Consider the following 17,781-nt stretch of genomic DNA (forward strand, 5'->3'; position numbering starts at 1 on the left):
TGGGTGAGGTGTATGGAGAGTGTGATGAGGATGTACTGAGAGGGAGAGAGTTGTTTGTCAGTAACTAGACGATGCAGATTTAGCAGAGTCCACAAAGAAGCTGAAAGAAAAGCATTGAGCAGTTTAAGGCTTCACTCGCTAGAGTGTAGAAGAATGAGAGGATATGGGTTGGGACTTCTTTCACTGAAATGTAGGAGATTGAGAGATGACATTTTAGAGGTTCCTAAAATCATGAGGAGACTAGATAAGGTGAATAGCAAAGATCTTTGTCCGAGGGGCATCCAAAACTAGAGGGCATATTTCTCAGGTGAGAGGAGAAAGATTTAAAAAGGTCATGAGGGGCAAATAAGAGAGTGATTCATGTGTGGAATGGTGGATGCAAATACAGTTACAACATTTATAAGACATTTGGGTAAGTTCATGAATAGGAAATATTTGGATGGAAATGGGCCAGGGGCAGACAGGTGGGCATAGTTTAGTTTGGAAACGTGGTCTGTGTGGACTGGTTGATCCGAAGGGTCTGTTTCTGTGCTGTATGACTCTGTCTAATTGATACTGTACATAAGATGCTAAGGGGGATTGACAAAGTAGATACTGGGGGGACGTTTCCTCATGGGGGGCAATTTGCAATGAAAGGTTACAGTTTTAGATTAAGGGCTAACACATTTTAAAATGATATGGGGAGGCGGTGGCGTGGTTGTGTTATTACCAAACTGTCAATCTCGAAACTCAGGTAATGTTTTGGGGACCCAGGCTCCAAGGCAGACAGTGGAAAATGAAATGAATAAAAATCAAGAATTTAGAGTCCAATGATGACCATGAATCCATTGCCAATTGATGGTAAAAGCCATCTGAATCAATAATGTCCTTTAGGGAATGAAATTGCCATCCTTACCTGGTCTGGCCTCCATGTGACTCCAAACCCACTGCAATGTAATTGACCCTCGGTAGTCAGGGATGGGCAATAAATGCTGGTCTAGCCAGTGACATCTACATCCCATGAATGAACAGAAAAAGGAGGAATTATATCTCTCAATCTGTGAGATTCATTATCCCAGAGTGTGATGGACACTGCAACATAATTTAAGGAGGAAACAGATTTTTAATTCGTAATAAATTGAAGGGTCATAAGGATCAGGCAAGAGAATGGAGTTGTGGCCCAGGTGAGATCAGCTGTGATCATATTAAATGATGGAGCAGGCTTGAGGGGATGAATGGCCTCTTGCTGTTCCTCGCCCTTATGTTTTTATGAGGAGAGCTTTGTGAGAAAGTGGGCTCTCAAAATGGTGATGGCAGCAGGTAGTAACTCTCAAAGGGGAATTGGGTAAATTGTGGGAATGGAACTAATTGAAAAACTGTTGCATTAACTGTCTCTCACTATCTGCTCTCCAGCAGCTACGTGTCCAAAACTCTGCCGATGTATTAACTTTCATTATGTCCCATTCACCAGTCACCCTTGGGCTTGGTTTTCGTTAAGTAACACTTCAATTTTAAAATCCCTACCCTTGTTTTCAAATCCCTCTGACTCTGTGCAGGAGAATTAGGAAGCAACATTCAATGATGAGGCACAAAGGAGCAAAGACTTAGTCAAAGATCTTAAGAAGCAACTCAAAACAAGAGAGGAGTGGCTATCACATCCTCCTAGTTGTAAACCTGCCTGAAGCACACATTTTTATACCCACGACACCTTCCTTTACCAATCCCCTCCCCATTCATCACAAGCATACCCCTATCACCTTACTGCTCTTTACCGAGTGCACAGAGCAGAGTTGAAATCTGTCCCTCTCACTCCCAACACGGTGACTCAGTGGTTAGCTCTGCTGCCTCACAGTGCCAGGGACCCAGTTTTGATTCCAGCCTCGGGCAACTGTCAGTGTGGAGTTTGCACATTCTCCCTGTGTCTGTCTGGGTTTCCTCCGGGTGCTCCAGTTTCCTCTCCAAAGATGTGCAGGTTAGGTGAATTGGCCATGCTAAATTGCCCATAGTGTTCAGGGATGAGTAGGTGAGACGCATTAGTCAGGGGAAATGTAGAGAAATAGGGTAGGGGAATGAATCTGGGTGGGTTACTCTTCAGAGGGTTGGTATGGAATTGTTGGGCCAAATAACCTGTTTCCACACTGTATTGATTCTATGAACAACCTTTTTTTAATTAGGCGAAAGTGAGGACTGCAGATGCAGAGTAGAGTCAAGAGTATGGTGCTGGAAAAGCTCAGCAGGTCAGGCAGCATCCGAGGAGCAGGAGCATCGATGTTTCGGATGTTCCTGATGAAGGGCTTTTGCCCAAAATGTCAATTCTCCTGTTTTTTTTGTTATTTGTTCATGAGATGTGGGCATTACTGGCTGCGCCAACATTTATTGCCCATCCCTAATTGTCCAGAGGGTAGTTAAGGGTCAACCACATTGCTGTGGTCTGGAGTCACATGTAGGTCAGACCAGGTGAGGGTGGCAGTTTCCTTCCCTAAAGGGCATGAATGAACCAGATGGGTTTTTCTGACAAACAACAGTGGATTCATGGTCATCATTTGACTCTTAATTCCAGACTTTTTAATAAATAGCTGTGGCAGGATTCAAGCCTAGGTCCCCAGAACATTACCTGGGTCTCGTGGTGAATAGGTCAGCGATAATACCACACGGCCCCGACATCCCTGGTCCTTCCCCATTTTGAGGCTGGGGTCCACTTTCACATTTCTACACTAAAGGTTGTCAGGATTTCACTGAGCAAGGGGTATTAAGGATTACTAAACCAAGACGGAATGATGGAATTAAATGACAGATCAGTCATGATTTAAAATTGTGGGTGGCACGGTGGCTCAGTGGTTAGCATTGCTGCCTCCCAGCACCAGGGACCCAAGTTCGATTCCCGCCTTGGGCAACTGTCTGTGTGGAGTTTACACATTCTCCCCATGTCTGCGTGGGTTTCCTCCGGGTGCTCCAGTTTCCTCCCACAATCCAAAGATGTGCCATGCTAAATTGCCCATAGTGTTAGGTGCATTAGTCAGGGATGTATGGGTCTGGGTGGGTTACTCTTCGGAGGGTCAGTGTGGACTTGTTGGGCCAAAGGGCCTGTTTCCGTACTGTAGGGGATCTAATCTAAGGGAGTGACGCAAAAAACTTAAGAGGCAGAATGGCCTCCTGCTGCTCCTTTGGAGTTGAAGTTCCCACCAGCAGCTGAAAACAAAGTGGAATTTTAATGGTTAATTTTTGTGGAAATACACTGGAAACTTTCAATTTCCAGCCCACATTTACTCTGTGTTCTGGGTTAATTAGCTTCCAGATCTTTGGCGAGCTGTTGTGTATGGGGGAGGGTGGCCATATGACATTCTAATCTAATCTGCATACTCCCACTCTCAATCTGAACAAACACAGCAGTACTCAGAGTTAAAGTTACAATTCCTCAACATCACTCCTTCCTTGACTTGGATGACTAGTTTTTCCCGCGCTAACAACAACCATAACTTGCATTGATGTGGAACCCTTAACACATTGGATTGCCCCATGGAACTTCACAGGAGTGACCATCGAATCATTTTTATCACAGATCCATTTAGGAGAGACTAGGCATGACCTACTGAGGATCCCCAGCACGTTTTTCTCTTGTACCAAGACCAATGTTGGTCAAAGAGGCAGGCTCTAAGAAACAAATAAAAACAGAAATTGCTGGAGAAACACAGCAGGTCTGGCAGAATCTGTGGAGAGAGAAAATGTTTTGGATCCAGTGACCCTTCTTCAGAACTGATAGAAGCACAGATAAGTTTGTATTTGTGCTGACGACAAAGTTGGGGTAGCAAGTGAAGTGAGGGGAGAGTGAATGGAGAGGAAGCCCAGAGAGGGAGATAAAAATGGTGGGCAGACATAGGGATTGTTGATAATAGACCAGGGCAGAAGAGAAGCGAGATAGGTGCGAATGGGGGCCATGAGTAGTTGAAAGTAAGTTGGAAGCAGCCCATGTCTTTCACAGGACCTGGGGTATTGGGGTCGGTAATGGACACAGGAGGAGGTGTTCATGCTGTAAGTGATTAAATTCAATGTTGAGTCCTGAAAGCTGTAAGGTTCCCAAAATGGAATTTGAGATGTTGTTGCTCCAGCTTGTGTTGAGACTTGCTGGAGCACTGCAGCAGACCCACGGCAGAGGCCTTGCCGTGTGAGCAGGGTGGTGTCTATTACAGCAACTGGCAACAGGAATCTCTGGATCATTGTTACGGACAGCACGTAAGGGTTCTGCAAAGCGGCCACCCAGTCTGCCGTTCGCCTCCCCGATGTGGAGGAGTGTGAGCAGGTTCACAGTGGGCCAGGTTGAGTGGAGTACAGGCAAGTCACTGCTTCACCTGTTTGTAAGAAGTCTGGTACAGGTGGAGAGAAAGGCAGAAAGCTTTCGGGAGTGAAATCTGGAGCAAACAAGGCTCCAGCAGCTACAGGCCGAGCCACCAATGGTGGAACGCTGAAACTTGGGAATTTGGAAAAGACCAGAATTTGAAGGATCATGATGTTCCAGAGGGTAGGGCATGGTGTCATCGAATCATAGAATACCTACAGTGTGGAAACAGGCCATTTGGCCCAACAAGTCCACACTGACTCTATGCAGTGCATCCCACCCATACTCACCCTCCTACCTTATCCCTGCATTTGAATCCTTTGCTATTAGAGGTTTCTGGAAAAGCAAACATTTTCTCTGATTTAAGTATTGAGATTTAAATATTCTCTGCTTGAAACACCCTTCTCTTGTTCTGGGTTCTGGCTCTGTCCTAGATAACAGTCTGTGATTAAACTGTCTGTTCACAACCTTGGGGTTATATTTGTTCCTGAGATGAATTTCCAACCTCCTGTTTGTGCCATCACTAACCACCTTTTACCAGCAGCTGACTTCACCCTGTTTCAGCTCATCTGCTGCTGGAACCCTCTCATGCATTATGTCGTGACCTCTCATCCTGACCCTACACACTCCCTGCTGCTCTTCCACTGCTCTGCCCTTGGTCAACTTGGCGGCATCCAAACTTTGCTGCCACTGTTGTGACTCATGTCAGGTCCTGTTCTCCATCTCCCCTGTGCTCACTGACCTACAATCACAGCAGTGGTGCAGAAAGACATCATCATTCCTGCACCAGCCCTTCAGATCAGCATCATTACCGACGGCCAATCTCCTGCTTTTTCACCAGGCCCTTGTATGAAATGGGCCCTAGTCGAGCCGCATCTTGATTTTAAAATTCTCGCCTTTACTTTCAGACCTCTCCCTGACCTCACTCTTATTCTTAATTATGACAGTGTGTTGCACTTGCATGTATTGGAAGCTGCATACATCACCACAACGTTAAAAATCACACAACACCGGGTTACTGTCCCACATGTTTATTTGGAAGCACTAGCTTTTGAGGTGCTGCCTCTTCATCAGGTGGTTGTCAATACATCAATACACACAGCTCTGGTCACTGCAAACAGAAAGATACATATACTGTGGTTGTTTCAGCTAAACAACATAGGTGCCAATCATCTCTGGCTCATTTCTTAGGGCAATACCTTAATCAATCAGAGTCAACCTATTTTGTTTAAAATTTGAAAAGTTCTTGGCAGTTAACTGTCATTAACTGGTGCATTGTCCATGGAATGTTCCTATCAATCAGAGCCCAATTGCCAACCAATCAGCATTTTTATTTCATACAGAATAAATGTTATTTTTTTATTTTTGTATTAATTCTTGTGAAGATTTACAAGGATGTTGCCAGGGTTGGAGGGCTTGAGCTATAGGGAGAAGCTAAATATGGTGGGGCTGTTTGCCCTGGAGTGTTGGAGGCTGAGGAGTTTATAAAATCATGAGGGACATGGATAAGATAAATAGACAAGGTATTTTCCCTGGGGTGGGAGAGTCCAGAACTAGAGGGCATAGGTTTAGGATGAGAGGGGAAAGATATAAAAGAGACCTAATGGGCAACTTTTTCACGCAGAGGGTGGTGCGTATTATGGAATGAGCTGTCAGAGGAGGTGGTGGAGGCTGGTACATTTACAGCATTTAAAAAATGAATAGGAAGGGTTTTGAGGGATGTGGGCCAAATGCTGGCAAATGGGACTGGATTATTTTAGGATATCTAGTCGGCATGGATGAGTTGGACTGAAGGGTCTGTATCTGTGCTGTACATCTCAATGACTCCATGACTCAATAATTGACCTGAAGCATGTATGATGAAAGAAGTCTTTTCAGCAATACTCCAGTTCAGTAGAGGGACAAACATCGACATGCCTTGAACCTGGTGTGCAAGGCATAAATTTCAAAACTTGCAAACGGTGCAAAACTTGGAATTGTTGTGTGATAGATGGTAATAAACTTCAAGAGGACATGAGCTCATGAAATGGGCAGACATGTGACAGATGACGTTTAACAGAAAGGTGTGGAATTATATATGTTTGTCAGAAGGATAGACAATCGAAAATAGAGGGTGCAATTCTGAACAGAGTGTAGGAACAGAAAGATCTGGGGATATATAGGCGCAGTTCATTGAAGGTAGCAGGGCAGGATGAGAAATTGGTGAGTATTGTATTTGCAATCCTGTACTTTATAAGTAAGAGTTCAAAAGCATTACTTTATAGTGAACCTTTATGAAGTTTTGGTTTATCCTCAGCTGGAGCATTGTGTCTATTTTGGGGGAAAATGAAACATTGTAGGAAGGATTTAAAGAGAGTGCAGGAAAGATTTACAAGAGTAGTGTCAGAGATGAGGGATTTCAATTGTGTGGATAGATAAGAGATGGTTTCCTTTGAGTCAACCATTGAGAGAAGGGTTGAGAGAAGTGTTCATATCTCTTAAATAAGTGTGTATGGGTCTGTTAATACTGAAAAGCACCACCCACAAGATGTTATCTGGAATTAGCGGGAGAACAACTTAGGATCCTGAAGGAGTAAATCCTACCATCCATGACGTCCTCATTATCTTTGTATCAAAATCGTTTACACCAGTGTAATTTTATTGGTGCTAACAAGCAATACTATGCCCTCTTCCGAGCGAGTGACTCTTCTTGTTAGACTAGCACGTGGTTTACCTTGACCCTATCAATCTCTGCCCTGCAAAAGGTAGCAGACCAACCTCATGATGAGCAAGAATGCCAATAATCTCATGCAACATGGTGATCAATGGGAGGGGTTGCTTATACATCGAGATCCAAGGTGCCTGTGTACAGTAGATGGAGAGGAATGGTTCCCATTGGGTGGAGGATTGAGAGCCACAGCACACTAATTTACAGTGACTGGCAAACAAAAACCATTTTCTAACACAGCAAGTGGTTACAAATTAGAATACTCTGTCTAAGAAAGAGCATGGTGTAATTCAACTGAGGCTTTCATTTTTAAGGGAAAGAAAGTGTACAGCCATAGGGAAATTAGTAATGAGTTGAAGGACAAGGAAGTTAAGTTGACATTGAGTTGAGATCAGCCATGATTGTATTAAATGGTAGACAAAACATGAGGGGCTGAATGGTCTACTCCTGCTCTTAATTATTATATTCTTATGAAATGGTGGGGAATTGGACGTCACTTGGAGAGAAGCAGAAATAGCTCAGTGGACCAAATGGCTTTCCTCTGTGCTTTAGAAGTTATAAATCATAGAATCATAGTATCCCTATAGTGCTGAAAGAGGCCATTCGGCCCACCGACCTTCTGAAGAGCATCCCACCTAGACCACACAATCCCATCCCCACCTCCAAACACCCTGTCCCTGTTACTTCACATTTCCCATGGCTAACCCACCTAACCTACACATCTTTGAACTGTGATTCTACTCTGTACACTTCAGCTATGATCTATTGGAATGATGGGACAGGTTTGAGGGACCGAATGGTCTGCTGCTATACTGACATGATGAGTATGGTTTGACAAGTGATCTAAAAGGAGACACAATGTACCATTGGTGTAGTTTGTCAGAGCAGTCAGCTTCTATTTAGCTGTGTCTTGCTCTTCTAGCTGGGCTCCATTGACACTAATCTATGCTTTTAAAGCAGTTATTTTGAACAGGAGCTGGATTGCAGCAGGTTTGATGTAATCATTATGGACAACTGCAGAGAAATGTGCAAAACTCTTCAGCCCTTGTATCATGTTGATAAGGGCACAGATGCAAAGCAATGCAAAGTAATTTGTACGTTTCTAAGAGAGGAAGGAAGGATTATGCAGACAGCGTGTGTCAGAGATGTTAATTGAATTCCAAATCATAGCTGAGTGCGAGATGGTCTGCTCCTGTTTGGTTGATAATCTGATGATTGCACTCTGTGCACTTACACTGAATGCAGAATGTGACAGGCCCACAGACTGGAAATCTCACGTTGTAAGCAACAGACTTGTTAATTTCACTGCCGCCTGTCATTTGTTGATGTCCCCTCCTGTATTTTTCACCCCAATTGTTCAGTTATTGCAAACACTAGCGTTTGCGTAGCGACTTTGACCTGGCGAAACATCCCCAGGCGCTTTGCTTGAGCTTGCATCGAACAGCAATTTTGCAACCAAGGTGTCTATCGAGATATTAGGGCAGGTGACTAAAGGCTGGGTCAGAGAGAGAGGTAGAGAGGGTTTAAGGAGAGATATGTAGAACTCAGGGGCTCAAGAGAATTGGAGTTGTCCGGTTGGAGGATATTGTGGAGACAGGGAAGGACAGGACTCTGAAGGGAATAAAACACATTGAGAGGTGATACAATATTAGCAGGATTTTTTTTAGCAGGTTATGTGTGAATCGTTTTTGTACATTGTGGTTAGAAATTGAGTGCCTTGTGTTCCTTTGGAAGACAATTATATCAAGGGAATTCAAGCAAACATCTGTGATTCCCCCTGGGAGGCTGTGTTGAGTGTTTGGAATCCCAAGTCTATATCCTGTGCCAAGTGCTATCATCAGGCTCAGGTCTGTCCTGTCAATATACACAAGCAAAGAACAAAAGCCTGCATTTATGTAGCACCATTCATGAGCTCATGGTGTCTCAAAGCTCGGCCGGTAGAGTACCTTTCAAAATGTGGTCATTGTTGTATTATACAGGGCTGGCCTCCCACCCCACAGCAACGTGATTGACACTTAACAGGTTCTGAAATAGCCTCGCAAGCCATTCAATTATCTTCGAGAATGTGACTCACCACTACCTTCACACGGGTAATTCAGGAGGTGCAACAAATGCAGGGCTGAGGGTGTATAGGGCTCTGGTCAGACCACATTTGGAATATTGTGAGCATTTGTGGGCTCTCTAACTGAGGAAGGATGTGCTGGCTTTGGGGCAGGTCCAGAGGATATTGACAGGAATGATCCCGGTGATGAAGGCCACATCATATGAGGAGCATTTGAGGACTCTGGGTTGATGAGTTTAGAAGGACGGAGAGAGTATCTGATTGAAACTCACAGAATATTGAGAGGCCTGGACAGAGTGGATATGGAGAAGATGTTTCCAATAATTGCAGAGACTAGGACCCAATGGGGACAGCCTCAGAGTAAAAGGATGACCCTTCAGTCATATCAGTCATGATTGAAAGACAGAGCAAACTCAAAGGGCCGAATAGCCTAATTCTGCTTCTATGTTTTATGTCCTTGCCAGTTACATCCATGTCGCAAGAAAAAAATAAATTTTAAAAAGGAGCAGCCAATATCTGCACAGCAAGCTCCCCCAAACAGCAATGGGGTAAATGACAATGACATAGGATTTGTTCTAGGCCCATCCATGAGGGCAAGTGAGGTCTTGAGATAGCAGGATAGTACGCTGACGGTGTCCACTCCAGCAACACAGAGTGGGAGGTCAACCTGGATTCTGGCCTTTGAGTCTTCAGTGTGGGGCTTGAACACAACCTGATCTACGTCAAACATCAATGAGGGTAAGATAATGAGGAAAGAATTAAGAGGGAATTTGATTTAGCCCAGAGGAGTTCGCACTTGAGATGGGTTAGTTTCAGGGAGCAAGCATTCATCGTTGCAAGTTGACTTGAATGAACCTGAGGTATGAGTGGAAAAAGGTGTACCTCATGAATTAAGTCTCTCTCTCTCTTGTTCTTTCCATGTTTCATTGTCGCTCTTGTCTCTCTATTCCCTGACCTCAGCCTGAAAACCTGCTGCTCGCTTCCAAGTCTAAAGGAGCTGCTGTGAAACTTGCGGACTTCGGTTTGGCTATAGAAGTTGAAGGGGACCAACAAGCCTGGTTTGGTGAGTATTGAAGCCAAAGGTCTGCCCCACGTGCATCATAATGGAACCAAATGAAATTTCCATTCTGCCAGAGACACCCAGTAATCCAGAGCTCCAGCCGTCGTGAACCCTGCTATTTCCAGGGCCGTGGGTGAACAAAGATATTTTCACCTCCATTTTGGGGGAGATACAAGGAGTTGGAGGTGGAATAGGGTTTTCTTCAACTGTGAAGTTACTAAAGATTCCTGCAAACTTCTTCACCCTTTTATCCTTAATGCCTGTCAAAAATGGGGTATATTCTATGTAACACAGGCTATTCGGCCCGACAGGACCTTTTTTTTATTCACTCGCAGGATGTGGGCATCTCTGACTAGGCTGTGGAATTGTGAGAAACAGTTAGGATTGCCTGATGGGAAAATTGGCCAACTCCTGGGAGTTGGCCAATTTTCCCATCAGGCAATCTTAACTGTTTCCCACAATTCCACAAGGCCGGCATGTATTGCTTATCCCTAATTGCACAGAGGGCAATGAAGAGTTAACCACATCTTGGTGGGTCTGGAGTCACATATAGGCCAAACCAGGTAAGGATGGCAGTTTCCATCCCTGAAGGATAATAGTGAACCAGATGGAGTTTCCCAACAATTGGCAATCATGGTCATCATGAGACTCCTAATTCTAGAGATTTGTTTTCAAGTTGAATTCAGACTCCATAATCTGCCATGGCAGGATTGGAACCCGGGTATCGAGAACATTAGCTGTTAATAGTTTAGTGATAATACCACTATGTCATTGCCTCCCCCAGATGTCAGTGTTACTACTCCAAGTTAAAGTGAGGAGATATTTCTCAGAGATAATTTTCCATTGTTCGGGGCTGGATTGGGCTAACATATGACTGCCCATGGTATGATAGGAACTTGGAAACAGGAGCAGGAATAGGCCATTCGGTCCCTCAAGCCTGCTCTGCCATTAAATATGATCATGGCTGATCTCTTATCTCAACGCCACTTTCCTGCATTCTCCCACAAACCTCTCCTCCCCACTTCTCTTCCTCTCACTCCACCAGCACGGTCCTCTCCCTCTCTAACTTCACTTTGAAAGCATCTATTCATTTCAGTCACTCTTACAGTGGAAAGCTCTCAGTTCTCGCCTGCCAATGTTTATTCACCTCCACCCACAGCACAGCAAGATGTAAACTCTCTGTGTCTGGCAGTGTCATTTACCGCAAAGAACAAGTTACATTCCTGTGTTGATCAGTATTTGTAATGGTAGATTGATAAAATCATGGATTTCTGGACAATACTAAAGCTGATATCTCCTGTTGGAGTACAATTGGTCAGGCAACAGTCAATATCTGGTAGCTACCTTTGCATGTGTGTGAGGTTGAGAGATTAAGGAGACTGAGCCTGTATTCTCTAGAGTCTAGAAAAGTGACAGATTGATCTTCTCAGTTACATTTCATACAGGGTAGATGCAAACATGCTTGATCTGGTTGACGGGGGTGGGGGTGATATTACGGGGAGGACAGTATTCAAACCCCAGGACACAGAGTATCTGAGTAAGGGAAAGGCTACTTACGAGTGAACTGAGGAGTTATTTCTTCATTCGGAGGGTAGGAATTCTCTACCTCAGAGGGCAGTATAAGCTCAGTCATTGTGGATGTTCAGAGATCGAGAGATTATTCACTATAAAAGGGATGGGGGACAGTACATGAAAATGGATCCAATGGTAAGAGATGAGGCTTGATCTAGTTGGATAGCAGAGTGGGTTCAATGGACCAAAGAGTCTTAATCTTACTTCCCTTAAAAGAAAAAAAGTTGGATGTTAATGGCAAACCTACACCTGACTGGTCACTTTTACTGATTTAGCTTGAGTTGGCCAATTTTCCCATCAGGCAATCCTAACTGTTTCTCACAATTCCACAGCCTAGTCAGAGATGCCCACATCCTGCGAGTGAATAAAAAAAAGGTCCTGTCGGGCCGAATAGCCTGTGTTACATAGAATATACCCCATTTTTGACAGGCATTAAGGATAAAAGGGTGAAGAAGTTTGCAGGGATCTTTAGTAACTTGTTATTAAAAAATAAATCGGCTTTTTAAAACATTAGTTGAAAATTAAGTTTCACTTCTACAGCAACACGTTTCATCTGTAAAGCCTCTTAAACTTATTAAATGTCCTCAGATGAAGCCCAGCAGCACTAACAATTAAAACTTGAAACCACGTAAGGAGATAACAGGACTGGCGGCCAAACACTGTCAAACAGATAGGTTCTAAGGAGCTCCTGAAGAAAGAGAGTAGAAAATCCAGTTGGATTGAATGGCTTATGTTGCGAATTCTCTGTAATGAGTTTTTGATCCCAGATAAATTGGTGCTTTGCTGTGCAATCATTCACACCAGCTGTGTAATAACCACACAACAAAAACAGACTAGCAGGGGCAGCTGATGTAAGTGTGTTCTGGATCCAGAGACACCTCAAAGTTGTTAATAGAGCTCAAGTCACAATTTTATTTTGTTAACAACAACTTGTATTCATACAGTTCCTTTCACATGGAGAAAAAAAATCTCAGTGCCTTTACAGGAGGGTTAATGGAGAGTTTGACTCTCAGCCACCGAAACAGATATTAGGACAAATGAGAAAAAGCTTGGCCAAACTTAAAAATCACCCAACCCCAGGTTACAGTCCAACAGGTTTATTTGGAAGCACTAGCTTTCAGAGCATTACTCCTTCATCAGGTGTGAAGAAGCAGAGCTCCAAAAGTTAGTGCTTACAAATAAACCTGTTGGACTATAACCTAGTGTTGTGTGATTTTTAACTTTGTCCACCCCAGTCCAAAACCAGCGCCCCCACAACTTGGCCAAAGAGATTGGTTAAAGAAAGAGAAACAGAGAGAGCTGGAGATTTTGAGGGAGGGAATTCCCAGGCTTAAGATCCAAAGAGTTGAAGACGCAACTGTCAATAATGGACCAATTAAGACAGTGGGATGGGGGAATGAGAAAGGGGTCAGAATTCAAGGAGCACCAATATCTTAGAGGCTGCAGAGCTGGTGGGAACGGCAGAAATAGTGGGGTGAAGCCATGGAGGGATTTGAGAACAATGATGAGAATTTTAAAATGAAGGAGTCGCTAGACTGTAAGCCAATGCCATTCACAAACACGAACAGGACTTCCTCCCAAAGCAGACTAGCAACAACTATTTCTAGAAAGGCCAAAGACCATCTGACAGTGTAGAAATGAGCATTGCTTAATTTAATAAAACACCAAATACCACCAGTGCTGGAAATCTGGAATAAAAACAGAAACTGCTAGAATTGCTCGAATGCTCTGTGGGGAGCGAGGCATATTTAAAATGACTCTTCTTCAGAATGGAAGATGAGTTATATTTAATTTGAAATGTTAATGCTGTTCTCTCCCAGAGCAGCCAGAACTGCTGGGTATTTATATTTGATGAACGTTTAATTTAATCTGCTTGAGGGTCTCAATATCTCTTCCATTCATTCTCTCCTCTTGCATTTTCAGGCTTTGCTGGAACTCCTGGTTACCTCTCGCCTGAAGTATTAAGGAAGGATCCCTACGCTAAGCCTGTGGATCTGTGGGCTTGCGGTAAGCAGCTGATGCTGTCCCCAGGGGTCGTAATATTGTGCGAGCTTTGTAGGTGTCACGGAGCTAAATTAAGCGTATGACAGTGGGAGTGAAGAGTCTTGGCAAATATTTTCACAGCAACTCCTTGTTGTGTGAAAGGAAGAAAAATATTTGTCAGTTCATCGCCCTCTTTGTGTAGACCAAGATCTTTATTATTGTAGAACTGGGAGTCTCCCGAGTGACAGGCTGTTCCTCAAGGGACATGAGGTGATTGAAGCTGAGTGCTCCTCAAGCTTGCTTACACATCGACTGAATTTCTCACACTGGCTGCCAGCTCCCTCCTCACCAGGTAAACGTAGAAGCCTGGAGAAAGTGAGGGCTGCAAATGCTGGAGATCAGAGTCGAGAGTGTGGCGCTGGAAAAGCACAGCGGGTCAGGCAGCATCCGAGGAGCTGCAGAATTGGCGTTTCGTGCATAAGCCCTTCATCAGGAAACATAGAAACCAGCAGCAGGAGTTGCCCTTTCAAGCCTGCTCTACCATTCAAGATGATCATGGCTAATGCTCTATTTCATGGTTTGTTCCCATTCCCCTTGATGCGTTTGAAATTGAAAAGAAATCTGTTCCTTCCCTGAGCATATTCAGTGATTTGGCCTCCACAGCTTTCTATGGTAGAGAATTCCACAGCTTCTCTGCCCTTTGAGTGAAGTAATTTTTCCTCACTCTCTCCTAAATGGTCTATCCCGTGTCCTTTCTGAAACTGTATTCCCCTGGCTTTAGACTCCGCAATATCCTCTCTTAGTAATACTCTGATGGGTTCAAAAGCAGCTCCTATAATTTGAGCAAATAATCCAGACTGACATTCCCAGGCCAGTATTGAGGGGGAGCCGCACTGTCTGGAATACCAGCTTTCAGATAAGACCAGTCCTTTCTCTCCTCGCAGTTGGATGTAGTAGATCCCACAGCTTTTGTGATTTTGCAGTACACCTGAATGTTCTGATGTCCTGGTCAATATTTATGTCTCAGCCAATGTCACCAAAGGGTCATTATCTCATCGCTGATCCCTATCTCTGCAACCTCCAACTCTACAAGACTATCTTCAATGCCATGTGTGGCACATCCACTATGTCCTTTGCAACATGACTGAGAGCAGGACCTTCAGCTGCCTGAGCTCTGGAATACCTTCCATCCATAAATCCACCTGCCCCTCCTTCCTAAAAGACTCATTTAAAACCTATCCCTTTGACCAAGGCTGTGATCACCTATCCTAATATCTCCTCAGGTGGCTAAGTGTCAAGTGTTGACCAATGCCCCTCCTATGGAGCTCCTTACGAGGTTAATGTTTACTGTCCATAGAACTCCTACAGTGAGAAAGAGGCCATTCAGCCTATCGAGTCTGCACTGACCTCCAAAGAGCGGCCCACCTCTTCCCTGTAATCATGCATTTTCCATTGTATAATCCACCTATTCTGCACATCCCTGAACACCATGGGCAATTTAGCATGGTCAATCCACCTAACTTACACATCTTTGGACTGTGGGAGGAAACCGGAGCACCCAGAGGCAACCCACGCAGACACGAAGAGAATGTGCAAACTCCACACAGACAGTTGCCCGAGGCTGGAATCAAACCCAGGACCCTGGTGTCATGAGGAAGCAATGCTGCCCAACAGCCTTCCAACATTGACGCACTGCAACTATTTAATTGTTCTCCCACAGTGCATGAATATTCAAATAAACTAAAGAACTGCGGAAGCTGGAGATCTGAAGCCAAAACAGAAACTCAGCAGGTCTGGCAGCATCTCAATCCCCATCATAGACTCTACCCACTCATTCCATCTCCTGAGATTAGGTTTTTGGATAGATATTCCCTAATTGCCAGAGAAAACCAAATAAGGCTGCAGAGTAGACTAGTTATCTCATCATGACATCTCACTTGTAACCTCCTAAATTCCTCTCTGCCCAAGCGCAAATAAGAACTATATCTATAATATCCTCATATGATTGGTCTATGGGAAGGAAACTCTCTCTGACCTTCCCTGAATCAAACCCACTGAAAGCTCAAACTCCCAGCCCATGGAATCTCACTTCCTGATGAGTTTGTTGATTAATTAAAAGTGACGTTATCTGGCATTGTTAAAATACATTCCATAATTATATATAGCCGCTTTGGGGAAACTCTGCTCAATTAAAGTCACGAAAAGATTAATTTCCACGATGAGAGATGTTTTAATGCATTGTGAGAATCTCCTGACCATGAAATGAGATGGAAGTCTTCCGTGCAGATAGATTGCCATGAATGTTTGGATCACAGTATAGTTCAATTTTGGATTTGATACATTGGTCATGTAACTCAAAGTCAAGAGGGAATTCAACGCCTCATCAAAGTGGGAAAGAATTGTAAAGTGAGTAGGACAGTGACTAGATCTCTCTGTCATGAAGCCAGTGAAAGCACAATGACCTCCTTCTGTCCTGTTTTGTTCTATAATCTACAATATCAAAAGCTATAGTATTTTCTCAGTTCTCCACTGAGCTCTCCAACAGTGCTGAACTCCCTCACAACTGTCACTCTGACAGTGCGGCACCCCCTCAGTACTAACCCTCCAACAGTGCAGAACTCCTTCACTACAGCCTCTCTGACAGTGCAGTACTCCTTCACTGTCAGTGAAGGCACTCCCTCAGTATTGACCCTCTGACAGTGCAGAACTTCCTCACTACTGTCTCTCTGACCCTCCAACAGTGCAGTACTCCCTCAGCATTGACCCTCTGACGGTGTGGCACTTCCTCAGTACTGACACTCTAACAGTGCAACAATCCCTAAGTACTGACCTTCCGACAGTGCGGCACTCTGTCAGTACAGACCCTCCAACAGTGCAGCAGTCCCTCAGCACTCGCTCAGTACTGACCCTTTGACAGTGCAGCATTCCCTCAGTACTGACCCTCTGACAGTGCGGCACTCCCTCAGCACTAACCCTCTGACAGTGCGGCACTCCGTCGCTGCTGAACTGTGTACCAATCTGGTGTTTTACTCAAATCTCTGGTGTAGGAATCCAAAATGGTCTAACTCAGAGAGATGGGAGCTATCAGTCATGCCTTAGCTGATTCAGAGCCGAGCTCACAGTCAGTCAGCCAGCGAGTACTCCAGGTGGGGATTCAATGCATTGATCTTTTCTGGCTTGACTTCAAGTTTAAATCAATGTCAGAGCATCACAAATTGGCAGAAAATCTAATCCAATGCAAAATTAGTTCCTGGTTTGCTACTAGCTGCCTTGTGCCCCTGTACAAGGTGATATAATATTCATTTCTGGCTTGACTTCAAGTTTAAATCAATGTCAGAGCATCACAAATTGGCAGAAAATCTAATCCAATGCAAAATTAGTTCCTGGTTTGCTACTAGCTGCCTTGTGCCCCTGTACAAGGTGATATAATATTCAATACATTTTCCCTTTTTATAAACCTATTAATACACAAGAAAATAAATCATTTAAGGTGGAGATGGAGGACTTTCAGCCCACTACGTTGGAAACATTATATCATAATTCTGTAAACTCTTCCATCGCCATTTTGCAATCCCTCCACAGTCTCACTCCTCCCTCTGTTTGGAATCTTCTCCAGCCCCATCATTTCTTTGTAATTCAGAATATGGTGTTTCTGAATAGTTAAGTATTTAATGTTTATCCCTAATGGTCCAGAGAGCAGTTGCGAGTGAACCCTATTACTGTTGGCCTGTTGTCACATGTAGGCCAGTCTGGGTAAGCTTAGCTGATCTCCTTTCCCAAAGAGGATAAGCATTAAGTTTTAATAACAATCAGTGATGGTTCCATGGTTATCACTCATGAAGTTAGCTGAAAACCCTGGTTGATTAATTGAGTTTAAATTCCTCTAGGTGCCGGTGTAGGATTTGTACCTGTGTTCACAGAAAATTACCCTAAATTTCTGGATTATCAGCCCAGTGATAATGCCACTTCACCAACATCTCCCCTTGCTGAAGGATATGAACCAAAAGTGGACAAATGGAATGGAGTTGCAGACCAGCCATGATCTAACTGAATAGCAGGGCAGGCTCAAGATAGGGCTGAAAGGC

At 44.1% G+C, this 17,781-nt stretch overlaps 1 protein-coding gene across 1 annotated transcript in view; it reads left to right on the forward strand.

The window, feature by feature from the left end:
- Nucleotides 1-17,781, forward strand: part of LOC122556983 (calcium/calmodulin-dependent protein kinase type II subunit alpha-like) — a 230,669-nt gene that overhangs the window by 177,427 nt on the left and 35,461 nt on the right. The window contains exons 9-10 of the mRNA XM_043704217.1: nucleotides 10,042-10,144; nucleotides 13,637-13,720. Coding sequence (XP_043560152.1) covers nucleotides 10,042-10,144; nucleotides 13,637-13,720 — 187 coding nt within the window. The remainder of the gene's footprint in view (nucleotides 1-10,041; nucleotides 10,145-13,636; nucleotides 13,721-17,781) is intronic.

This window comes from Chiloscyllium plagiosum, chromosome 14 (assembly GCF_004010195.1).
Source record: "Chiloscyllium plagiosum isolate BGI_BamShark_2017 chromosome 14, ASM401019v2, whole genome shotgun sequence".
Classification (NCBI taxonomy): domain Eukaryota; kingdom Metazoa; phylum Chordata; class Chondrichthyes; order Orectolobiformes; family Hemiscylliidae; genus Chiloscyllium; species Chiloscyllium plagiosum.